Source organism: Sciurus vulgaris, assembly GCF_902686455.1.
Source record: "Sciurus vulgaris genome assembly, chromosome: 11".
Taxonomy (NCBI): domain Eukaryota; kingdom Metazoa; phylum Chordata; class Mammalia; order Rodentia; family Sciuridae; genus Sciurus; species Sciurus vulgaris.
This window is the reverse complement of record NC_136472.1, coordinates 27,777,373-27,800,094: the sequence shown is the minus strand read 5'-3', so window position 1 is coordinate 27,800,094 and position 22,722 is coordinate 27,777,373. Positions and strand designations below refer to the sequence as shown.

General features: G+C 62.4%; 2 protein-coding genes across 3 annotated transcripts; one reads left to right on the top strand and one right to left on the bottom strand.

Annotated features, from left to right (window-relative positions):
• The first annotated feature begins 1,423 nt into the window (after nucleotides 1-1,423).
• MAPK8IP1 (mitogen-activated protein kinase 8 interacting protein 1) lies at nucleotides 1,424-19,462 on the top strand. 2 transcript variants are annotated; one of them, XM_079103029.1, is made up of 12 exons: nucleotides 1,424-1,656; nucleotides 11,458-11,563; nucleotides 13,658-13,960; nucleotides 15,343-15,424; nucleotides 15,721-16,533; nucleotides 16,652-16,727; nucleotides 17,169-17,341; nucleotides 17,608-17,717; nucleotides 17,870-17,986; nucleotides 18,113-18,183; nucleotides 18,270-18,368; nucleotides 18,696-19,462. In XM_079103029.1, the coding sequence occupies exons 1-12, from the start codon at nucleotides 1,550-1,552 to the stop codon at nucleotides 18,766-18,768; spliced, it is 2,130 nt and encodes a 709-aa protein (XP_078959155.1). In that variant the 5' UTR covers nucleotides 1,424-1,549; the 3' UTR covers nucleotides 18,769-19,462. The 2 variants fall into 2 exon arrangements, with proteins under 2 accessions (XP_078959155.1, XP_078959156.1); XM_079103030.1 differs by lacking the exon at nucleotides 1,424-1,656 and adding an exon at nucleotides 10,057-10,387.
• Nucleotides 19,463-19,555: 93 nt separating this feature from the next.
• FREY1 (Frey regulator of sperm-oocyte fusion 1) lies at nucleotides 19,556-21,101 on the bottom strand. The gene is made up of 3 exons (XM_079103057.1): nucleotides 20,093-21,101; nucleotides 19,866-19,939; nucleotides 19,556-19,679 (listed from the first exon to the last, which is right to left on the bottom strand). Exons 1-3 carry the CDS (start codon nucleotides 20,194-20,196, stop codon nucleotides 19,558-19,560), a joined length of 300 nt encoding a protein of 99 aa, XP_078959183.1. The 5' UTR covers nucleotides 20,197-21,101; the 3' UTR covers nucleotides 19,556-19,557.
• Between the last annotated feature and the right edge of the window lie 1,621 nt (nucleotides 21,102-22,722).

The following is a 22,722-nucleotide window of genomic DNA, read 5'->3' as shown; positions in this document are numbered from 1 at the left end:
GGGAGGAAAAGGCATAGCAGCAGATGGCTAGTGTGAGGGGCCCTGAGTCAGTACAAAGTAGCAGGAAATAAAGTGACCATCTTTCCAGGCCCCAGTGACTGGAAGAGGAGAAGCAGCCAGGGTGTTCCGGGTCCTGGAGAGTCCTCTGGGCTGGAGGAGGGGTTACATATTGCTGGGAGGGTGTCTCCAGCTCCTCACTGGGCACTACATGGAAGGAAAAGAAGCCAGCATGACCAACTGGCAGGTGAGATTTGCAAATAGGACCCCACAAGCTGTGAAAGTATGCCCTGCCCCTCTTTGTACCATACTATGGAAGTAGGGTCTCTGCAGTTCTCTCTGATGGCCAGAAACAGTTTTGGCCAGAGATCCTACAATCCACCAGTGCTGGGACCCTGGCCTTGGCAGTCCATGCTCTGTGAGGGAACCTAACAAGCTCAGAGTCCAGAAGGCCCAGGCTTGACCTCTGATGAAAGATCAGGAGGAAACCACAGCTAAACCTAGTTGGGTGGAGAGAAAAATCACCAGAGGCATCCCAAGGAGACAACAGTGGGGACAAGATGAACATTCCAGGTCTTAGATGTGAGAAAACAGCTCTAAGGGTATTTGGGAGCAGAAGAAGTGTGCTGTGCAGAGAATGGAAGGGAGATGCTGAGGAGGAGGCTCTGAGGCTGAGAAGGCAAGAGGAGGGCACAGCTCACCACTGGCTGCTGTTTGGGTCGCTTTTAGATGGAACCCTCTAGGGAGAGTCCTTGCAGGGTCCTCTCAAAGTAGGACAAGAATGAGGTGACGCCTGGGGCTCAGTGCAGGAAACAGGCTGTTCCTGATCCCCAGTGGTAACATTCCTTTTATGCCTCATCATCCTCACAACAGCCGATGAGGGGGATCCTCATTGCCCCATTTCACAGATGAGAAAACCAAACCTCTGGGGTCCATGCAGGGCCCCCAGCCTATCCACTTGGGAGCCAGGCTGTGAACTCGCACCCGGTGGCTCCAGACCTGACTGCTGGTGGAGTCCACCCCACGCCCCCTGCTTTCTCCAACTTCAGCGACCCTCACATTCCGCCCGCCTTCTTTGTCTCCGCTGTCAGAGGGCCAAAGATGCACTTGGGGACCAGAGTTCGCCCATTAGTTACCTGATGCCGGAGCACTAGGTCCACCCCTTGGGGCCAAGCCCACACGGGCGACAGAAGGCTCTGTGGAGGGTCCGCCTCGGGCTTGGGGCGGGGCGAAGCCCGGGCGGCGGAGGCCGCGGCTTCAGCACCTCGGAGAGCGCCGCTGCCGGGGGCGGGGCGGGGCGGGGCGGGGCGGGGCCTCGAGACCCCGGCCGGGCCCGGGGGCGCGCGCGGGCGCTCTCGCTGGGCCCGCGAGCCGTGCGCGGTGCGGAGCCGCGCCCCTGCCCTGCGCAGGTGCGCCCGCCGCGCCCGCCGCGCCCGCCCCAGTCCGAGCCCCGAGGCGGCGGCGGCCTCCTCGGCGCGCCTCCGCCTCCCTCGCCGCCGCCGCCGCCTCCCCGCACCGCGCTCCGCCCGGATGGCCAGGGCTGTGCCCGGGAATGGGCGGAGCGAGAGAGCGGCGGCGGCCTGGGCGGGGGGGGGCCGCGTCCCCGCCCGCCGCCTCCCCGTTCCTGGGGCTGCACATCGCGTCGCCTCCCAATTTCAGGTGAGAATCCGCGGCCGCGGCTGAGCCGCTGGCCGCCCCTCCCCGGCCCCCGGCGCTCGGGGACCCCAGGAGCCGGAGGGCGGCGTGCAGAGGGGTTCCCTCGAGGACACCTCCCCCAGACCGGCCCCTGGGCCTCAGGGTCCGGCTCGGTTCCCGGTGCCGCTCGCTCCGCCATTGCACGTCCTGGGGTGGGAGCCTCTGGGCTGGAGTTTGGAGGAGGGGGCTCCTTCTTCCCCGCCCGGCCGCTGCGGCTGGGTCGGGGTTCTGGACTGAGATCCCAGCGGAGGCGGTCGGGCAGCCGGGGCTTTGCCCTGCCGCGTCGGAACGTTTCTGACCGGAATGGGAGCAGGCTGGGTGGCCCCGGGTCCCAGTTGCATGGGGTACCCGACAACCTTGAGCTGGAAGGGGGAAGTCCTGGGCCTCTCCCCCAGCCTTGCCTGGCAGGTGGGCCTACCAGGCTGGCGTGGCCAGGAGCCTCTGTGGATTTGAACAGCGCCCATCTACCTGGTCAGGTGCGACCCAAGGCAGGTGCTGAAGGCTCAGTCTTAACTAGACCCGCTTGGGAAGGGGAGTCCTTCCCAGGAGTAGCTGAGAACGGTGTGTGCGTTGGGGGGGTCCTGCTGGGGTCCGTACCCAGGACCTGAACCGAGCTCCCCTTCCACCTCACCCCCAATCTGGTGTTAGGCAGGGGTGGGGGGAGTTCAGAGAGGAAAAGGGTGATGTTGGGAAAGGGATTGATGTCCCTCCCTCGTAATTCTGGAGCGTCCCCCCCTCCTTGTTAAGGAGGAAGTGGAGGATGTCACTGCTCCAGAGACTAGAGGAAAGCTGAGGCACACCATTGTTGCCCCATCTCAAGACCTGGCGTCTTCCGCTCTCCTGGGGCCCCTGCCACAGCCAGGCCCCAGCTGGGTTCTGGCGCCAGCCCCTCCTCTGACCAAGGGTCACTGACTCCCAGGTCCTCAGGTGGGCAGGGTCCCCTGGGCATTACTAATGGCATCATCAGGCTGGGAAACCTCCCCAGAGACCTTGAGCCTAGCCAGGAAGACCAGAGGGAGGGGGCCGGAGAGAGGCACCAAGCTCCAAGGCGGAAGGGCTGGGGCTCCAGAGAGTGCCTCAGACTCCAGCACACGCAGGCCTCGCAGGCCTGTGCAGTGGAGCAGGACAGAGCTGTGAGGGGCCTGGGTTCCAATCCCAGCCCTGCCACTTCCTGACTGCGCCATCCAGGCAGGGCTTGGCCCTCTCTGGGTCCCATCTGTTAAGTGGGCTAATTAACATTGACTCCTGCCTGGCCAGGAGAGGTGCACGGGAGCCGCTGGCCAGCAGGCATCTGTGCAGTCTCAGAGCCACCAGAGGGTGTGTCTCCATCTGCCCTCCATAGAGATGGGGGAGACTGAGGAGGGGGGAGCCCAGGGAAGTCCGAGGCTCGATCTAGACTGGAACCCAGGTCTGCATGGGCTCTCCACTACTCCCCGGGCCCTCCCGCTGGCCCCTCACCTGTCCCCACTTCCTGGGCAAGCAGCTATGCAGGCTTCAGTGAGGGGAGCTGAGCAGGGGACGCCACCTAGGGAGTGTGTGGCCAGCTCTGAGCCAGGTGGGATGAGGTGGGCAGTAGGCCAAAAGGCTGAGGCGTGGGCAGGCCCTCTAGGACACCTGGCCTGGCTGTGGAGACAAGGCCAGTTGGTGGGAATAACAAAGGTCAGTGTCTTGGGCCCCACAGCCCCCACTGCCCTTTCTGTCCTGCCTCCTACAGCGCCTGGCCCACCCTAGGTTGCTTAGGCTCTCTTGGGGTTCATGGTTGTGTCGTGGATCCAACAGGCCTGGGTTTGAATCCTGGCCCATCCTTTTTAGCTGCGTGCCCCCAAACTGGACACTTAACCTCTCTGAGCTTTCATTTCTTCTTCGAGGTATCAGCTTTTGGCCCTTGCTCAGAATGATCCTAAGACTCAGATGAGACCACACAGGTGGAGCATTTCAAAGGCCATGAGAGCGTGTCCCCATTGCTCAGTGCAGAGTAGGTGCTCAGTGATGCTGTGGCTGTTTGTTATTTAGTGAAGGATAAAATTGGAGCTGTTCTCCTAGAGAGGACAGAGGATAGCAGTGGTCAGTGCCGGCACAGGGAGGCACTGGACTGGCCAGGCACCGTGCTAAGGGCTCTCTGTGGCAGGAGCCTTCACCGCCCCACAACCACACAGACAGAATGCCATCAGTGCGTACGCTTTTCAGACGAAGAAATTAAGGCACAGAGAGGTCAGGTAAGTAACAGAGCTGAAATTTGAACCCAGACGATCTGCTTTCAGAGCCACCCCAAAAGAGAGAGCCTGAAATATTGGAGGAGTTTCCGTGGAGAGGAAAAGTGTGCTGTGGGCCGGAAGGACAGGGCCTCTGTTTGTTGATAGTTGGTTACATAAAAATGTGATTTTTTTTTTTCCTGAATCACATAACTATGTTGATTTAAATAAATATGTGCAGATTTTTTTTTTCTGATTACTAGTATTACCACTGGGTATGCAGTGGGTAAGGATTCCCACTTCTTATTTTACATAACTTCCGTATCATTTGACTTGTTTTTATGAGTGTATGTGTAGGTCACTTGTGTAACTTACAAAATAATGACAAGGAGTTTGCTCTTCAAGTGATATGTTCAGTGTAAACAATCTACAGAAGAATTTAGGAACGTATACAATGGGCGCATTGGTGCTGGGCGAGTGGGCTGGAAGGGACAGTGGCCCTGTGTGGGAGGGCCAGCGGGACAAAGGCGTGCTTAGGGAAGCAGGGAGCGCCCGAGTGTGCGGAAGGGAGTCCTGACGAGGGACCTCTGTCGGCTGTCAGGGCCGGGGTGTGGCTCAGTGGAGGAGCACTGGCCTGGCTTGTGCTGAAGAAAGAACGAGAGGGAGACGGAGACGGAGACGGAGGAGGGAAAGAGACCAGCCTTCCTCTGGCACAGGAAGAGGCTCAGGCCTACAACTGCAGGACCCTGGAAGGCTAAGGCAGGAGAGTCTCAAGTTGGAGACCAACCTGGGCAACTTAGCAAGCCCTTGTCTCAAAATAAAAAATAAAAAGGGCTGTGGGTGTAGTGGGGCATAGCGCCACCACCAGGACCAACCCTGGTACTCCAAATAGAACACCAGCAACGGTGGAAATGAGAGGGCCCTCAGCTCCCCCAGAACCACAGCCCGTTGATGGTAAGCTGGACCCGAGCCCACCCGGGCTCCCTGGTGGCTCGCAGCTGCCCTGCCAGCAAAGCGCAGCCACCTCCTGACTTGTCTCGGGGTGACACCCTGGCTGTTCCTTCCTTCGTCAGCAGATGCTGGCACTTGGCCGAGCACACCAGGGAGGCAGTGAGCAGAGACCTGAGGTGGGCCTGGCCATCGCGCAGGCGACAGGGAGAGGGAGACACACAGACGAGCCTTACTGGGCAGGCTGGGTGTGGTGGTGACCCGAAGGCAGACCTGGTGGGTGGGCGGAAACCACCAAGAGGAGGAGGCCCAGCAGAGTGAAGGCCTGGGGCGGGCAGCAGCAGGGTGATGTGCCACCTGGCAGAGGGTGGCGAGCAGAGTCCAGCAGGAACTCGTAGGCCATGTTAGGACGCTGGCCTCTTCACCCTCATGCGGGGGGGTGAGGTAGGGGACAGCAGTGTGAGATGGACATTCTAGGAAGATCCCACTGGCCACTGGGCAGAGAGTGACCAGAAGGCTGGGAGGCCGGCCATCTGGGGTGAGAAGGGGGAATGGGGACAGGATGTGAGAGCAATTTAAGGGTCAATTTAGACCCCCAGGTGGGATCTGGTCTGAGGGGTGGGGGAGACAGCAGCGATCGTCCAGGCTGGTGCTGGGCTCTGGGGGCAGGATGTCTGGCGGGAGATGAGGGGGATGGTGGCCATGGTGGTCAAAGCACGTGGCCACTTGCTGGATTCCAGATCGGTGGTCACTGGGGACCCAGGAGGAGGAGTCAAGCAGCCAAGGAGGTGTGGGGTCTGGAGCTTCAGGGGAACGATTGGGCCAGGGCCAAAGCCCTGGGAGTGTCCCGTGTAGAGATGGCCACTGTCACGTCAGAGAGAACCTCACCAGCCAGGGAGACTGGACAGAGGGAAAGGACAGGGCCCTGGAGCCAGGCTCCATGGCAGCCTAGCTCTGGTGGCGGTGGAAGGGAGGGTGCCCCTGGGTGGGGGAAGTGCACAGCCCGGGCAGCCGGGGTTCCGACCCGCACTCTGAGGCCAGAGCCCTCGGTGGGTCTCTGGGCTCCTGGGAACACCACGACTCAACTCTCGCCTGGGCCCAGTGGCTCCACAAACCCGGGGAGGCGGCCATCTGCAGGTGAGGTCCCGCGTGTTCTAGGATGCCCATTCCTTCCCGGGACGGCTCCTGCTGGGCAGCAGCCTATTGGGGCGTCTCTGGAGAGTGTGGCCCTCATACAGCCGCCAGCGTTTCTGACCAGGCGTGGATTCGGTGCCCGTACTGTACGGGTCCTGGCTTCCCGGTGGGAGCAGGGGCGGGAGTCGTCCAGGGTGGGAGCGCCGGCCGCCTGGGGAAGCGCAGCTGGGATGCGGCAGCCTGGGCACCATCTGGATGTCCGCCCAGGAGAGCGAAGGAGGAGAGGTCCGGCCCACGCCCGTCTCCTCCGGGTGCCGTGGGGTTTCCACCGTGGCCTTGTTCCCTCAGGCCAAGTGGCCGCATCCCAGAGTTCCCGCCACCTGTCTGGACACATCAAACAGTCATGGCCTGAGTCGGGCTGCTTGGAACTCATTTCTTGGGTTGGGTCCAGTTTTCCCGGGATGACAGTGGACCTGGTCGGGAAGGGAATTCCAGCCTGACCCCCATGTCCACCCCGCATGTGGGGGCGATGAGAACAGGTCCTGAGGACCAGGCTGGGCCCACCGTTGCAGCCAGTGCCGTCCTCCCAGAGGCCCACACGGCCAGCCCCAGGCCCCGGTGTGGGTGAGGACACAGGAAGTGGAGTCCAGCTAGGGCTGACTTGGGAAAGGCCCGGGAACACCCATGATTCACTCATTCAGCTTCCGCTAGGTCCCTACGGTCAATAAAGCATGATCCTGCCCTTCTGGTCTACCTGCCCACTGGGGGAGGCCACTAGGTCACATGACTCAAAGGAAGAACTCCCAGCAAGAGGGACCAGGAGCGCCAACAGCAAGGTTGATGGGTCAGAGAAGCAACTCCGAGTGGCACAGGAGGTGGCGGGGCGTGTGGGGGCAGAGGGGGCCATGCAGGCTGCAGGCCTCGGGGCACAGGCGAGAATGTTTGCCCCCTTCCCTGAAGCCCAGGAGCCTTTGCGGGGCTCTAGGTAGGGGAGGAGGGACCAGATCAGACTTGCATCTCAAAGGCTGGATGGGTTTGGCTGCCTGGTGGACAGTGGCCTGTCGGGAGGCCCGCGGGGAGTGGGGAGCCTCGGAGAGCTGAGCAGTAAGCCACGCGTCCTGGGGACCCGTGGAGCCCACCCTGTGGACAGCCGGGCCCTGCAACCCCAGGGTGTTCTGTCATGACAGGCTCACAGGACACCTTGGCTGGGACCCAAGGTCACCCAGCTGGCGTCTTTGCCTCACTACAGCGCCCGGGATGGGAGGCTCCCGAGTGGCTTCTGGACAGCCAGTCACCCGGGTCCCCTCTGCCCCACCACCCTCCACTCAGCTCTTACAGGGCACATACCCCGAGCTAGCCTGCTCCTGGTTGAGCAGAAAGGGCCGGGACTATTGGGGAACAGGGACAACAGGGGAAGGTGACTCCCACAGCAGGGGGAAAGGCCAGGAAAGCAACCTCAGGACATGAGTGCAATTGCTCAGGGCCTGGGGAGTGTGGCCCATGGCCTGCCAGGACAGCAAGCCAGGGCACCCTGTGGGAGGAGGTGAGGTTAACACGAAGGAGGGGCCTGGCTTGGAAGGTAGACCCAGAGGCCAGGGAGGTGTCCAGAGCCCAAACCCATGACAGCAAATGCTAGGACCAATGACTGTCCCTCCCAACTGGTAAGCACACATAGGTCGGGTTGATCCAAGGGGAGGCTGCCCAAGTCCCCAGGCCCAGGGGGAGGGCTGCCCACCTGTGAAGGAGGGTCCTGTCCTGCAGCTTGGGGTGGCCGCCTGGTGCCCAGCCTCAGCTTCCCAGAAGGTGGATAAGGCAGAATCAGGAAGGAACCCCCTCTCCCTCCCTCTCTCCCTCCTCCCCCATCTTCTCCTTCCTCCTCCCCGCAGTGGTCACCCATGAACCTGGAGGATTTGGGCTGGGACCTCTGCCGTGCCTGGAGAAGAGGGGAAAGAGCAGGGCCTGGGTGAGGAGCAGCTTGCAGAGGGGACTCTGAGCAGGTGGTCCCCTGGATCTCAGGCAGGGACCTCACAGTGCCCTGCAGCTCACAAACCCCCCACTCTGCTCATGCGCCCGGCGTCCAGGGCAGGACTGGCAGCCTCTCTCTGTTGGGAAACTGAGGCTCAGGCCGGTCTCTGGGCCTTACTGCTTCTCCTCTGCAAGGTGGGTGTAAAGAGCGCCCTCCCAAGGTGGCCACGAGGATTCAGGGGTGCGTTGGGATGTCGAGGCTGGCTGGCAGCCAGCACGGGCTGCAGCTTGTGGGTCAGAGGCAGGGTGTGTCCTGGGGCCACCTGCTTCCCCTCCCTGCCCAGGAGAAGCCCCCCAAAGTAAGACAAGCGCAAGGCACCGCGGCGTCCGCACAGCCCAGGCGCCTTATGACCCCGAGTGGGGCTGTCGTGGCCTTGGTTCTGGGTGGGCTCAGGAGGAGGGTGAGGACAACGCCCCCTGCCCAGTGGAGCCAGGTCCACACAGGCCCCTGACTCACTGCCCGCGCTCTTCCCACCATTCCCAGGCCAGTCCAGGTCCCTCACCTGTGAGGGACAATTAGGCCCAGCCTTGCCGCCAGCGCGCTGTTCAGGGAAGTGGGAGCCCCCAGGGAAGCTGAGAGCAGACATGCACAGTCCCCTTCCACCCAGTTGGAGCCAGGCCCGCCGCCTCCTCTGAACCCTTCAGCGTGGGAAGAGGGTGGGCACTGAGGACAACAAACATCTGGCCGGCAGGTCCCGAGTCCCTGGTGCCCTCACCAGCCTGCTGCCCAGGAGCACCGAGGCTAGGCAGGAGCTGGGTGGGGGCACGTCTTGATCCCCTTGTGGATACAGACTGGGAGATCGCCTACCTCTGGAGCAGTGTGGGATGGGGTGGGCTGTCCCTGCTGGAGGCCTGGTCCTCTCTGCTCTGCCATCCTGCCTTACATCCAGGTAGACGATGTCATCAACCACAGAGAGGATCAGGAGGGCTTCCTGGAGGAGAGGGCTTCCCTGAGCACTCCTCTGGCATGTGCAGTTTGAGAGCCTTCCATGTGTTCCATCCAAGCCTGGCTGAGGCACTGGGGAGACCCAGTGTCCACCCCTGAGGACACAGACCAGTAAACAGGGGATGACCTGTGGAGCTGAGGCCTTGAATGCCAAGCACAGGGGCACAGCCCTGGCTGAGGTCCCTGCAGCATTGGGGGCAGAAGGATGGCAGGGTTTTCATCAGTTCTGGGTGGCCTGAGGCACGACAGGGAGCCTGGAGCAAGCAGGCCAGCGGGGAGGTCTGGGAGGGCAGAGGCCGGCCTGGACCAGGGCACGGCAGTGAGGAGACCCAGCTGTGTGCAGGGACTGGCAGAGCGGGGGCTTCCGGGGACACCCCCAGGTGGGGCCCCCAGTGTTGCCGCAGCTCCCAGTTGCTGGCTGAGTACCAGGGGCTCCTCTTGCATTTCGGCCTTCCTAGTGACCTTCCAGGTGGCACTTAATGCTGGCCACTAGTTCCTGTCCTAGGGCCAAGGTGCCTCCCTGCCCTGGCAGCTTGGAGGAAGCTCTGGCCTCCGGGCGGGGCCCCTCCCCAGCTCACTGCCCACCTGCCCTACCTGGGAACTCACCACCCTTGGGCCACATCTGAGAGAGGCCCTGAGTAGCATGCCTCCCTTGTTGGAGTCCCCTGTGCAGTTCCACCCAGGGGACTCCAGGCTACAAGAAAGTCACTCCAAAACAGGAAGTTCACGACCACCCAGCTGCTCTTCCAGCCCTGCGCCAAGGGGTCCAAACACTGGTCCAAACACCAGCCAGGATCCTTGGAACTTGCCCTGGGTCCACAGAGCTTCCCTGCTGAGGTGGGGGTGCTGCGCGTGTGCTTGCGAGGCCGGGGTATCTATTCTTGGCCTCTCCTCCCTGGCACCCTGAGTATTGGCGCTGGCCCTTTAAAGCAGATCAGGGGCTGGCTTTGGGGGGAAACATCCTAGATTCCTGCCATCTGCTTACAAGCCTGGCCAGGGACGGGGGTCACCCCAGCCCCCAATAGGGGCATTGGAAGGGCAGGTGGAGCCTGTGGCATTGATTGCAGTAACCTGATCCGCGGGGGAGGTGGTGACATCGCGCAGCAGCGTTGGCCTTGAAGGAAGCTGCCTGCCGCTGAGCTGAGCGCTGGGCTGGGCAGAGCGGGGCTGGGGCCGGTGGGCAGCTGCTGCCTCCCCTCCCGCCCATCTATTTTTAATGAGCTCCCCAGGCGTCCGCAGCGCTCAGGACGCAGGAAGGCAGGCCCGGGCGGTGGAGGCTGCAGGCCCCAGCCCTGCCTTGAGTCCTGGCCCCCCCACCCTTCTGGGCATGAGAGGGCAGCCCTGGGGCCCCACAGCCCCCCGGCCGGGCAGGGCTCTCCATGCAGCTGGTGCTGAAGATGGACTCAAGCCCAGACAATGACAGCTGGTTGGAGGATCAGTGGGAGCACTGGTAGGGGATGGGGGTCCGGCTGGGGGTCAGGGAGGGGCTCGGGGGGGACGCACCTTTCAGCTCAGGGTCCCGTTTGGTGCAACTGGGGTAAGAGGCAGGGTGTGGACTTTCTAGGATCTCCCGGGGACTGGGCCACCCCCATCCTGGGTGACCTTGGACCAGTGGGTTCCCTTGTTCCTGGCCTCAGTCTCTGGTCTTCTTTGGGGAAGGGGTCAGACATGTCCCACTCATGCCAAACCAGGCAGAGGGCCAGGGTTAGGGAAGCAGCGCGGGGCCAGGTGGGCGCTGCGGTGGCTGACCCAGCCCTGCCCTTGGAGGTGGGTGCACAGAGCTGGCCTGGGGATCCCATGGGGCTGATTGGTGTTCCTGTGCCCAGTGCTCTGTCTGGTTTGTCTCCTGAGCTTACGGCACCTCCAGTCCCAGGCTGGGCCTTTCCTGACTCCATGCGCAGGGTCCTCAGCGTGGGTGTGAAGTGTCCCGACTAGAGAAGCTTGCACAGGGCACGGTTCCTCCTGGAGTGGGCTGCAGTACCCGCATCGACACCAGCCTCCCTCCACTCGTTACCAGGGCTCACAGGCATGGGTCGTCCTGGGCTGGGGACGTGGAGCAGTTCTCTAAGGCTGTTGTGCTTCTGGCCAGCACCTGGGGTCTTGCTCCTGTGAACTGCACAAGGCTCCTACCCCGTGCATCTCTTGAGATCTCTTCCTGACTCTGCCTTCTCCATGGGCGAACTGGCCTTGGCACCTGCCTTGATCCTGGGAGGCCAAGTTCTGACCACTTGGGCCTTCTAGGCACTGCCTCCTGGTTGGCAACAGGATGGGCAGCTCCCAGCCAGGTTGGGGTAGCCTGGGGCCCCCTCTTTCTCCGCCACCCTAGGAGATGGCCTGTTAGCATGTGCCCCGCATTCTTTCCCCGCCTGGTGGCTACCCACTGTATTGGTGCAGACGGACCCACTCCCAGCCTCGGGGGCTGTGACCTGCCTTCAGAGGCTGCCCCTCGGAAGAGGTAACAGGGAAAGGCCAGTGGGCTTGGCAGTTCCCTGGGTTGTAACTCTGGCTTCGTGTCCCTAGGCTCACCCATGACATCAGCCTGGAGGAGTTTGAGGATGAAGACCTATCAGAGATCACTGATGAGTGTGGCATCAGCCTGCAGTGCAAAGACACCCTGTCCCTACGGGTAAGGGCCGGCTCCTGGGAGCCCAGTGGGGTGGTGAGAGGGGCGCGGATAGGAGTGGGTGCATTCCCGTAGCTTTCAAAGGCGGAGCGAAGCAGCGCTCAGGAGCATCAGCACAGTGTGGGCACATCTTGGGTGCTCACTCAGAGTTTTCAAAAATTTTTAATGTATTCATTTAGTTGCCAGGGCTGAGGCAGAAAGGAGCTCCTTCGGGTGCCCTCGGGAGACAGGGCAGGAGGTCTCAAGACGCAGGGCACTGGCGTGAGCGAAGGGGAGGCCCTTTGAGGAGCAGCCCTGGCAGAGGGCCCGCGGCAGCACAGGGTGGAGTCCAGTGGAATCTGCAGTGCTCTGGGGCAGGAGAAAAGAGCCGAGGCGCGGCTGGACGAGCTCCCATGGCCGCTGGCCATCACTGCACCAGACCCGCCACACCACACGGCCTCCTGGGCCTTCTCTGTCCCCACTGAAATCTGGTCCAGCACTGCTGCCACCGAGTCACTTGGCTTTGCCATAGAGAGATGGCTCTCTCTCATCCCTAAAGAGCTCAGTGCTGCCAGGTTCTCAGCAGCTGGTGAGCCTGATTAGATGGGGATCCCCACTATATCCTTTCAGAACAGGAAGATGAGGCCAGTTAGCCAGGAAACGGAAGGCAATGTACAGGGCTAGGTTTTACTTGATTTTATTCATTTATTTTTTGGTAACAGGTATTGAACTCAGAGGTGCTTAACCACTGAGCCACAACCCCAGCCTTCTTTAATATTTTATTTAGAGACAGGGTCTTGCTGAGTTTCTTAGGTCCTCGCTAAGTTGCTGAGGCTGGCTTTGAACTCACAATTCCCCTGCCTCAGTCTCCCGAGCCACTGGGATTATAGGTGTGCACCACTGCGCCCAGCCAGGGCTAGTTTTTAAAGCACGTTTCTGCCCCAGGAGGGTGGGTAGCAAGATTGGTGTGGGGAGATCTGCAGTATGAGTTGGGGAGGGGGGTGACTGAATCTACATTAGCTTCCAGCTACCCTGAGGGCTTCTGTAAACTCAGCCAGGCAAGAGGAAAGCAAAGGCTGAAGATAACTTTCCCATACCTCAACCCTCCACCCTGTGACCAGGCCAGGAGGGGATGGAGGCAGAAGCCAAGCACTCTGGATGCGGGGAGTGGTCCCAGGGCTCTGGCATGGCTTCTCTAAAGTCCTGCACCTGTTCTGATCTGAACCATCCCCTCCTGCGACGTGCACAGGCCAGGGCCCTGAGGCAGTCCTAGCTAGGGGTGTACCCCCACGGGCCTTAGATAAGCCCTCGGGGGCTTTCACACTGTGCAGGGTCCTCACCTCTCTGGGAAGCGGGGAGGGTGGTAGTATTGTAGCCAATCAATCCGTGAGGGATGCAAGGGTCAGGGGATCTGTCCAAGGTGCCAGGTAGTTAGCAGCTGAACTGGAACAGCAAGGGGTTCGGGACTATCAAGGCACAGATAGCTGAAGGACTGTCAGGTTGGAGCGGCCTGAGCCCTTGGATCTAGGAGAGAAGACTAGAGCCTGGATGCCACCTCCTGGGTTCAGGTGCCGCCTGCGGCCCTCGCCCCTGCGTCCCTCTTCCGGTCGCCGTCAGGTTCTCGGTCCGCACTGCGGCCCCCTGCAGCCTTCCTCGCCTGGCTGAGACTCGGTTTTCCCAGTTTGCTCACAGCCCCCTCCAAATACTAACCGCCCCCGGCTCCGCGACCAATTGCTGGCGGGCCCGGAACTACTTGGCGACCCCTGCGTTCCCATGGCAACAGTGGTGATTTCACTCTGGGCTCGGCTTACAACCCGGGTGAGGTCACCGGCCGTTGCCAAGGGAACCGGAGGGTGCAAGGAGGCAGAAGCGGGTGGCCCGTGGGCAGTGGAGAGGTGCGGACCAAGGTGCCCACTGGAATGGGAGGAGGACGCGTGCTCTTCCTCGCAGGCGGCGGGCGGAAGCGTCTCTCTGCCCGGCGCCCGCCGGTCCCCCTCTGATCCCCCCTCGCGGCCGCGGAATGGACTCGGCTGGCGGCGGGGCGGAGCATAGCGGCCTCGGCCCCGCCCCTCCCGGCGCGGCCCCGCCCCCTGACGCCCCTCCGTCCGCACCGCGCAGCCCCCGCGCGCCGGGCTGCTGTCTGCGGGCGGCGGCAGCGCGGGGAGCCGGCTGCAGGCCGAGATGCTGCAGATGGACCTGATCGACGCGGCGGGGGACACTCCTGGCGCGGAGGACGACGAGGAGGAGGATGATGAGGTTCGCGCGGCGCGGCGGCCGGGAGCAGGGCCGCCCCAGGCCGAGTCCGGCCAGGAGCCAGCGCCCCGCGGCCAGGGCCAGAGCCAAGGCCCGGGCAGCGGGGACACGTACCGGCCCAAGCGGCCCACCACACTCAACCTCTTTCCGCAGGTGCCGCGATCTCAGGTAAGGCGCGAGTGGGGCGGGGTTGGGGGGGGCGGTGCCCTGGGGCCGTCCTGGAAGGTGCAAGGGGCGCTGAGGGCCTCCAGGGAGCCCAGGGCAAGGAGGGCTGCAGCGGGAGGGCCGGAAGGGGTACTCCGAGGGGCGGGCAGGTCTCCGAGGGACAGGGGTTGAGGCCAGCTGACTGGGCGTGGAACCGTGAGAAAGGGTGGAAGGATTGGAGTAAAGAGAGAAGTAGTGGGTTAAGGGAACAGGGCTTTGAGAGTATGGAAGGAGTTTGGGTCCTCTGGCTGTGATAGGGTTTATTTTGGGGCTCCTGGTGAAGAAGGGGCAGAAGCAGGCCCTGGAGGAAAGGACATCTGAAATGGTGTGCATGGCGGGAGGTCAAGGGAACTTGTGGCAAGGTGTGGATGAGGGAGTTCAGGCAGCAGCCAGTTTGAGATCTGGGCAGCTGGGAATTCCAGAAGGCTGGGGAGAGTACTGGGGGCTGGAGCTGCTTGGCAGAGTTGGGGGCTAGGGCCCCTGGCGGGTGGCTGGATGCCAAGGAGAGCTGAATAGGGTGGGGAGAGCTGGCTGTGGCCCTTTGTCTTCAGGCCCAGTCAGGAGAGGTGCAGAGGAGCTGGGAAGTGGGCTGCTGGGGGTTGGTGCAGGGGCTGCAAGGAAAGGGTTGGTCCCTTTCCCAGCATCCTCTGGCGTGGCTCTTGGCAGCTCAGCTCGTGAATGTGCGGGCTTCCGAGGGTGTTCTCAGGGAGGGAGTCCAAGTTGTGTGTGGGGAGCCTTGTATGTGGGCAACGGAGGGTCCCAAGGGGCTGAGAACGTGGACAGGCAGGCAGGAGATCCAGGAGGGAGGCTGCTGATGTCTGCATCTGTCACCCTCAGGCATGTGCAACCGTGGGGAGGAGCCGTGTTATGGAGTCACCATTCAGATTCATTCCAGTCCCCAGACCAGCTGCAGGGGAGACCCTTTGTGTTTTTTTCAGGCACTACCGTGTTCCTGCCCCTTCCTAGGCCATAGCTGCCTGAGCCCCAGGGCAGGGAGTCACCTTGTCCTCCGCTGGATTTGTGTGTCTCACGTGTAACCCCTTCATGTCCAGGATGTGGAGCTGTCTGTAGGGAGACCCTTCTTGTCCCCCACTCCCCACACACTGGCCATTGCCACTTTGCTGAGGCTGATGAGGGCATCTCCCTGAGGCCAACAGGCCTGGTGGCAGGGCTGTTCCTTGCCACCCCTCCTGCCTGCTCCAGAGCAGGCTCAGGAGAGAAGCCTTGGCAAGAGGCTGGTGGGTGCAGCAAACGGCCTGGGGATGGCCTGACGGGGCAGGGCCGGGCCTCCCTGTGCCGGGCACTGCTAGCTGCCCCTTCACAAGGGCCTTTTGTTCCCTGCGCAGGACACACTGAATAATAATTCTCTTGGCAAAAAGCACAGTTGGCAGGATCGGGTGTCTCGGTCGTCCTCACCCCTGAAGACAGGTGAGTTGAGACCCTCTCCACGAGCTGGACTTCGGCTGCCCTGACTCCGTCCCTGCCGCTGAGAGCAGACCCAGCGGTCTCTACCTTGCTGAGCAGCGGTCAGCTGCCCACCCAGTATGCTCTGCAAGCCCAGCTGGGCGCTGAGGTCAGCTGTGACACGAGCGAGTCAGTTGGCCCCCAGCCTGCCAAGGGCCTCGTGCCTGGGAGGCCTCGTCTCAGTCCCTGTGTGGACAAGCTGGTGTAGAGGGAGCAGGTGCTGGAGTCCCGCCCTCAGCACCACCCTGCCTGCCCTCCAGGGGAACAGACACCGCCACATGAACACATCTGCCTGAGCGATGAGCTGCCACCTCAGGGCAGCCCTGCCACCACCAAGGATCGAGGCACCTCCACTGACAGCCCTTGTCGCCGCAGTGCTGCCACCCAGATGGCACCTCCAGGTGGCCCCCCTGCTTCCGCACCTGGTGGCCAGGGCCACTCCCATCGAGACCGAATCCACTACCAGGCGGACGTGCGGCTAGAGGCCACCGAGGAGATCTACCTGACGCCGGTGCAGCGGCCTCCAGACCCCGCAGAGCCTGCCTCCGCCTTCTTGCCGCCCACCGAGAGCCGCATGTCCGTCAGCTCTGACCCAGACCCTGCGGCCTACCCTTCCGCGGCAGGGCGGCCTCACCCCTCCATTAGTGAAGAGGATGAGGGCTTTGACTGCCTGTCATCCCCAGAGCGGGCTGAGCCACCAGGCGGAGGATGGCGGGGGAGCCTAGGGGAGCCCCCGCCACCTCCAAGGGCCTCCCTGAGCTCCGACACCAGCGCCCTGTCCTACGACTCGGTCAAGTACACCCTGGTGGTGGACGAGCACGCGCAGCTGGAGCTGGTGAGCCTGAGGCCCTGCTTTGGAGACTACAGTGACGAGAGCGACTCGGCCACCGTCTACGACAACTGTGCCTCCGCCTCCTCGCCCTATGAGTCGGCCATTGGGGAGGAATACGAGGAGGCCCCCCGGCCGCGGCCCTCCACCTGCCTCTCGGAGGACTCCACGCCCGACGAGCCTGATGTCCACTTCTCCAAGAAGTTCCTGAACGTCTTCATGAGCGGCCGCTCTCGCTCCTCCAGTGAGTGAGCCGGGAGCCGTGGGGCGGCTGGGCGGGGGCGGCTCCTGGCTGACTCCACGTGCCCTCCTAGCCCAGCCTGAGCTGGGCCACCTTCCTGCAGCTGGTCCCTCCCCTGCAGGTGCAGAGTCCTTCGGCCTGTTCTCCTGTGTCATCAACGGGGAGGAGCAGGAGCAAACCCACCGGGCCATATTCAGGTGAGGGCTCTACCCTCCCTGCCTTTGCGTCACCACGTGGCCTGATCCATATCCCTGCAGTTGGCATCTGCTCAGCCTCAGGGGTCAGGGTGCGGCTTCTAGGAACTCAGAGCATGGTGACCGAGTGCTGAGGTGCCATGAGGAAGCCAGGACTTATACACTTCCCTGGCCCGGACAGGGTGCCCTGGAGGGACCAGTCTCCCCTCACAGACACCCCTCCAACCTCCTCCGGCCAAGTGCTCCCCCCACCCCGTGACCTCTCAGTTCTTCAGGGCCTCTGGCTTCCTAGGTGGAAGATGTGGGTCTGACTGGTGTTAGTCTTCCCCAGAGCCAGCACTATGCCAGGCACACGTGGTACTTTGCAGATGTTTATTGAACTTAGTGATGCCACTGGCTGGAGAGGTCCTCTGAGGAATCGCTGCTCTACCCTTTGGGCGACAGGTTTGTGCCTCGACATGAAGACGAACTTGAGCTAGAAGTGGATGACCCTCTGCTGGTGGAGCTGCAGGCTGAGGACTATTGGTACGAGGCCTACAACATGCGCACTGGTGCCCGAGGCGTCTTTCCTGCCTACTATGCCATTGAGGTCACCAAGGAGCCTGAGCACATGGCAGGTAGTCTCCCTCTCCCGCCTGGTGCCACCAGCTCTGGCATCTGCCAGGTGAATGTATGCCCCAGATCTCAGCCAGCCAGGGAAGGGACGAGCAGGGTGATTTGAGGTCTATTTCATAATCGATGGTGAGGCCCAGCCAAGTTGGGCCTTTCGGGATTGTGGCTCCCCCTGCTGGTGTCACTCCATAGGCCTCCCCGTCCCTCCTGTGCCCTGCTGCCACGCCCACTCCTGCTGAGTGACTCCACTCACTTCTTGTTTGCTTTCCAGCCCTGGCCAAAAACAGCGACTGGGTGGACCAGTTCCGGGTGAAGTTCCTGGGCTCAGTGCAGGTTCCCTATCACAAGGGCAATGACGTCCTGTGCGCCGCTATGCAAAAGGTACCTGGATCCTGCTTCTCCCTGTGGGCACAACCTTCAGCCCAGTCCACACTGTCTCTTGGGGAAAAGGACACCCTGGCCCAGGCCCTGGGACAGGAGAGACTGGTTGGGGACAGACAGTACCTGAGTGAGTGTCCCTGTCTCTCACCCAGATTGCCACCACCCGCCGGCTCACCGTGCACTTTAACCCGCCCTCCAGCTGCGTCCTTGAGATCAGCGTTAGGGGTGTGAAGATAGGTGTCAAGGCCGATGACTCCCAGGAGGCCAAGGTGACTTCTTCTGACCTGGCCCCTCCTTCCTCAAGCCCCCAGCCCTCCCACTAAGTTTGCCGTGACAGGTGTGCTTCTGCCCTGCAAGCTGGTGGCCAACCTCCTGCTTCTCTCTCTGTCCTGCAGGGGAATAAATGTAGCCACTTTTTCCAGCTAAAAAACATCTCCTTCTGTGGATACCATCCAAAGAACAACAAGTGAGTGGGAAGCAGGGGAGCGGTCGGTGTCTGGTGGTGGCCCCGAGTCGTGCTGGGCTGAACTCCCCTGGACCCCTCTTCTGCAGGTACTTTGGGTTCATCACCAAACACCCTGCCGACCACCGGTTTGCCTGCCACGTCTTTGTGTCTGAAGACTCCACCAAAGCCCTGGCAGAATCCGTGGGGTATGTGTGTGTCCTGCCCGTTCCCCCTGAGGAGCAGGCGTGGGTTGCAGGCCTGGGGTCTTCTCCGCCATGGGCGCTGCTCCTCAGTGCGCTCTGCAGCTCTGGAGACCGTCTCTAGACCCCAGCCCAGTGGCCTGGAGGGAGGGCTGGGCCATCCCGGGTTGGCTTCCAAGCCTGTCAGCCGCTCGCTCGGCGGCCCTTCCTTCAAAGCGGTTACTCAGCCAGTCGGCAGGAGCAGCCTGCCAGGCCCCATGCTCCCAGCTGGACCCCGGGTGGAGGCTGGTTCCTCCAGGGTGAACCGCTGGTCATCATGGGCCCCACTCCTAGGCGAGCCTTCCAGCAGTTCTACAAGCAGTTTGTGGAGTACACCTGCCCCACGGAGGACATCTACCTGGAGTAGCAGCGCCGCCCCGCCCTCTGCACCCCCTGGGCCCTCTGGCCGGGACAGCTGGCTGCTGAAGGGACGTGGCACTGCACAGGAGGAGGACCACCACCAGATGGGGAAGTGGGGCTCTTGGCCCAGGGTGGGGAGGGCAGGGGTGACAGGGAGAGGCAGATGCAGTTTATTGTAACATATGGGACTAGATTCATCTATGGAGGACAGAGCGGGCTGCCCGGGCACTGGGAGGGGCAGGGCTGGGCCGCCGGGCTCTGGCTGTGAAGGACGTACCTCTGGGAGCAGGGGCTCTGCCCAGCCTGGGCTTACTTGCTCTGCCAGGGGCTCTGGCTCTGGCACTCAGCTTCTGGCTTCACGAAGCCCATGCCACCTGCAAATGCCCACCTCCCCCCGACCCCAACCCCCATCAAGCACCCTCAGCTCCGGCCGAGCCCGGCCACCTCCTAAGGACTCTCTAGGAAGGAAATGGCAGCAGGTGGAGGTGAAGTCCCTGTTCCCAGCTGTCGTGGGGCCTCTGGGTGGCTTCCACCTCCAACCTCAATAGTACGCCAGTCCCTGGCAGGCTTGGGAGCTCCCAGGGAAGCAGCAGCCTCCAGCAGGCCCTGCCCAGCAGGGACAGACCTCCCAATGCCCAGGCCAGCTTGTCATGGTCTTGTCACCCTGGCCACAACAATTAAAGTGCCATTTCCTGTCTGGACCACAGTGGGTGAATCTACGCGGACCCCCATCCGTCTGTCACATTGCAGGAATCAGAGCCTCAGCTGCACAGAATAGCTTTATGCGGGCTTCCCGTCACAGGTGTGCATCATAGTAATACTCAGCCATGTCCGGCCCGTCCCGCTTGCGCTGCTGGGCCTGGGAGAGGAGGGGTCGAGGCCCTCGTGGCCACGGGTGCTTGGGTCGGACCCCATAGTCTAAGGAGAGAGGAGGGCAGGAGTCGGGGAGGAGCTGCTGACTGGGGGTGGGATATGGTCAGCCTTGCACAGAGGCTGCCTGGGGTGAGGCGACACCGAGGGCTGGACCCGTGGGCCCTCTCTTGGGGGGGCACCTCCCTTGGGGGAGCCGGGGGTGGGCGAGGGAGGAAGGAGGAGGAGGACTACCATCCACCAGTCCAGAAAGTGGCTGCGCAAGTTCCAGCGGGGCTGAAAATTCCTCAGGAACAGAGCGCTGAGACCTGCGGGAGACGAGGGCTGCTCAGCCTGACCCCAAAGGCACTGCCACCTCCCTGCCAAGGGGAGGTGGAAGCCCCGGAGCCCAGGATCAGGGCAGCTGGTCCTCTGGGCAGGGCGGGAGCAGCACACCTTTCAGGTCCTGGGCCTGGCCTTACCTCAGGGGCTGGGGGCGAAGGAGCGCCGCCGCCAGGATGAGGTAGAAGAGGAAGAGACTGAGCCCAGCCCTGGGGTACAGAGCCCCCAGCATGGCGAGAACCATCTCCTCCACAGGCCCTAATCAGGCTTTTGCCCACCCCTCCCCCAGAATGGAATCCGTTGCCAGCTCCAGGGCCACCTCACAAAGGACAGTAGTTCCGGGGCTCAGTGTCAGCACTTGCTTTGAGGCAAGGCCAGAAACTTCCACACTGAGGCATGTTCGGTTTCACTGACACTAGGCCAACAGGTCCCACACCAAATCTAGCGTACATGCCCAAGGTTAGGGGACAGACCTTGGAGTCAGGTCTCATTCAACCCTGTCAAGTCACTTCATCTCTGTGCCTTGGTTTCCTCTACTGTGAAGTAACGTATCTAGAGTGCCCAGGTCCAGCAGGCAGCGCCCCTCCACCAGGTTACTGAAGCCACTGGACAGGCCTCACCCACCGCCTGTCCCCCACCATCCCCACCTCCCTGCAGACATCTCAGCCCAGGAAAGTCCCGTTGGCTAAAGAAGCCAGAGTGCGTCACTCGGCCCTAAGGGTGGGGGAGCACGCAGCTCCTCGCCTTGTACCCTGGGGTTCCTGCCCACATTGCTTCCTGCGGCTTAAACAGTCTGATCCAGGGACTCCACAGACCCTGTCCCTGGATCCAGGGTTTCCAAGAGGGGACAGAGTTTGGGCCTGATCCCTGGAGTCCAGCTGCAGGAGGGCAGGGACTGGTTCACTGGAATCCTAGCTCCTGCTGCCTGGTAGTGCTCAGTGGGAATCTGTGGAAGGGACAGATGGGTCATGAGAGGACACCAGACCCCGAGAGCCTCTGCAGGCCGGAGGCAGAGCAGTGGCCACCACAGCAAGGTTCTCTGGTTCCCGACGCCCCAGTCCCAGAGGGCCTGTCGCTGTGGCCGTGGTGGGAGCCTGGCTGGCTCCTGCACCCACCAGGTGTCACGCCTGATCCCCCATGTGCTGCAGGCCGGGCCTGGGACGGGAGCTTTGGGAACCCAGTTGCTTCTGAGACAACAGGCCTGCCAGCTGGTCAGCTCTCCTTGACTGCTGAGGCACCCGAGGCCCACAGAGGGGTGCCCCGCATCTCCAACTCTGGCTCCTGGCCCCAAGCATCCCCCCAAGGCAGACAAGCTGGGGTTTCCCAGCACCCCCAGGCCCCGAGCCCGCACGGTAACTTCCTAGCGATCACCTCCCTTTCGTCCTAGAGACAAGGCTTCTTCCACAGAACTGGCATTCTGCGTCCCCAGCAGGCTGCCCAGGGACCTGGAATCCCACGCACTCTGTCAGCTTCAAGCCCCTCATTTGCTTCGCTCCCCCCATGGACAGCAGCCCCCAAGGCCTTCTGGGGCCCACCTCATCCCCATTCCCACAGCCCCAATTCGGCCACACCCCGTGGTGTGCGGAGGCCTCTGCTCCAGAGAGCCGGCTCCCGTCCACTTGTCCCTGCCCTCCAGCCCTTTCTCCGCAGGATGCCCCTTCCCCACGGCCCCACAGACCCAGGCCTGCTTCCTTGCCTGGCCACATGATGCCCGTGCAATTTGGCCTGGACGCCCATCCCCACCCCCTGGCCTTGTGCTACCTGCTCCTGCCCACTCCACCCTTTGGCCCGTGTGACATACTACTTCACACTGTCACCGCACAGGTCATCTTCTGCATGTGGCTTCCTCCACCCAGTCTGCCTGTCAACACTGAATACGGGCTGGAAAGGAGCTCAGATCCTGGGATTGCTCCCCAGCCCTAAACACCAGAACAACAAAACTGACGGCACAGTTCACAGCCTGCTCAAAGGCACTGCTCACTCTGCCACCACTGGGACACCAGCTTTGGAACTGCTACCCCCGGCTGGGCCACATACACTTCCACCTGTGACAAGGATCCTCGTGTGGCATGTACACACGTCTGCTTCACTACTGGGGAAGCTGGAGGCAGGGACCCAGGCTCTGGGCACTTTTTGGGGGTGGGGGGGCGGGGAGGTACTAGGGATTGATCTCAGGGACACTGAACCACTGAGACACATCCCCAGCTCTGTCTGCGCATGTCTGACCACACAGCACATGGCACGGAGCCTGGGACGGAGACTAAGCTGAAGGTCACGAGAGCCGGAGCAGCCAAACTGATGGGCTGCCCTCTCCCTGGCCCAAGGCCTGGGCATCTGCGCCCCAGCATGGGGCCCCAAGGTGCTTCTCAGAGCCACCTGGAGAGAGCCACATCAGGGTGAGGCCAGCCCCGCCCAGGGCAGTTCTCCAGCCAGGGCAACCTCGGGAAGGGAGAGCCTCAGCACCTGAGGGGCTGCCCGAGGCCAACGGGAGAGGCTGGCTCTTCCACAGAGCAAAGGGACCAGGCAGCACCGGGAGCAGAAGGGTCAGGCCCACTCGGTCATGGCGCCTTCGCCTCCACGACAGCCTGCACGGCCCTGGGAAGACTTGGCCACCTGGGAGCCAGCAGGCAAGCATGCCGGAGACCCCAGCTCATACCCCGAGCTGGCTCCTCTCCCTGCACTACCCAGGGCTGCCCGGTGCTGACGTCTCTCCCACGGGAGGGCCGGGGTCTGCAGTGTGTTTTCACACGGTTCACCAGGCCGTCTAAGG

Excerpts from the sequence above, each read along its gene's own strand:
- MAPK8IP1 (XM_079103029.1), top strand. The coding sequence starts at position 1,550 with ATGGGCGGAGCGAGAGAGCGGCGGCGGCCTGGGCGGGGGGGGGCCGCG. Across the intron at positions 17,987-18,112 it reads ATGACTCCCAGGAGGCCAAG|GGGAATAAATGTAGCCACTT; the intron begins GTGACTTCTTCT and ends TCTGTCCTGCAG. Across the intron at positions 18,184-18,269 it reads TACCATCCAAAGAACAACAA|GTACTTTGGGTTCATCACCA; the intron begins GTGAGTGGGAAG and ends CCTCTTCTGCAG.
- FREY1 (XM_079103057.1), bottom strand. The coding sequence starts at position 20,196 with ATGGTTCTCGCCATGCTGGGGGCTCTGTACCCCAGGGCTGGGCTCAGT. Across the intron at positions 19,940-20,092 it reads CTTCGCCCCCAGCCCCTGAG|GTCTCAGCGCTCTGTTCCTG; the intron begins GTAAGGCCAGGC and ends CGTCTCCCGCAG. Across the intron at positions 19,680-19,865 it reads ACTTTCTGGACTGGTGGATG|ACTATGGGGTCCGACCCAAG; the intron begins GTAGTCCTCCTC and ends CTCTCTCCTTAG.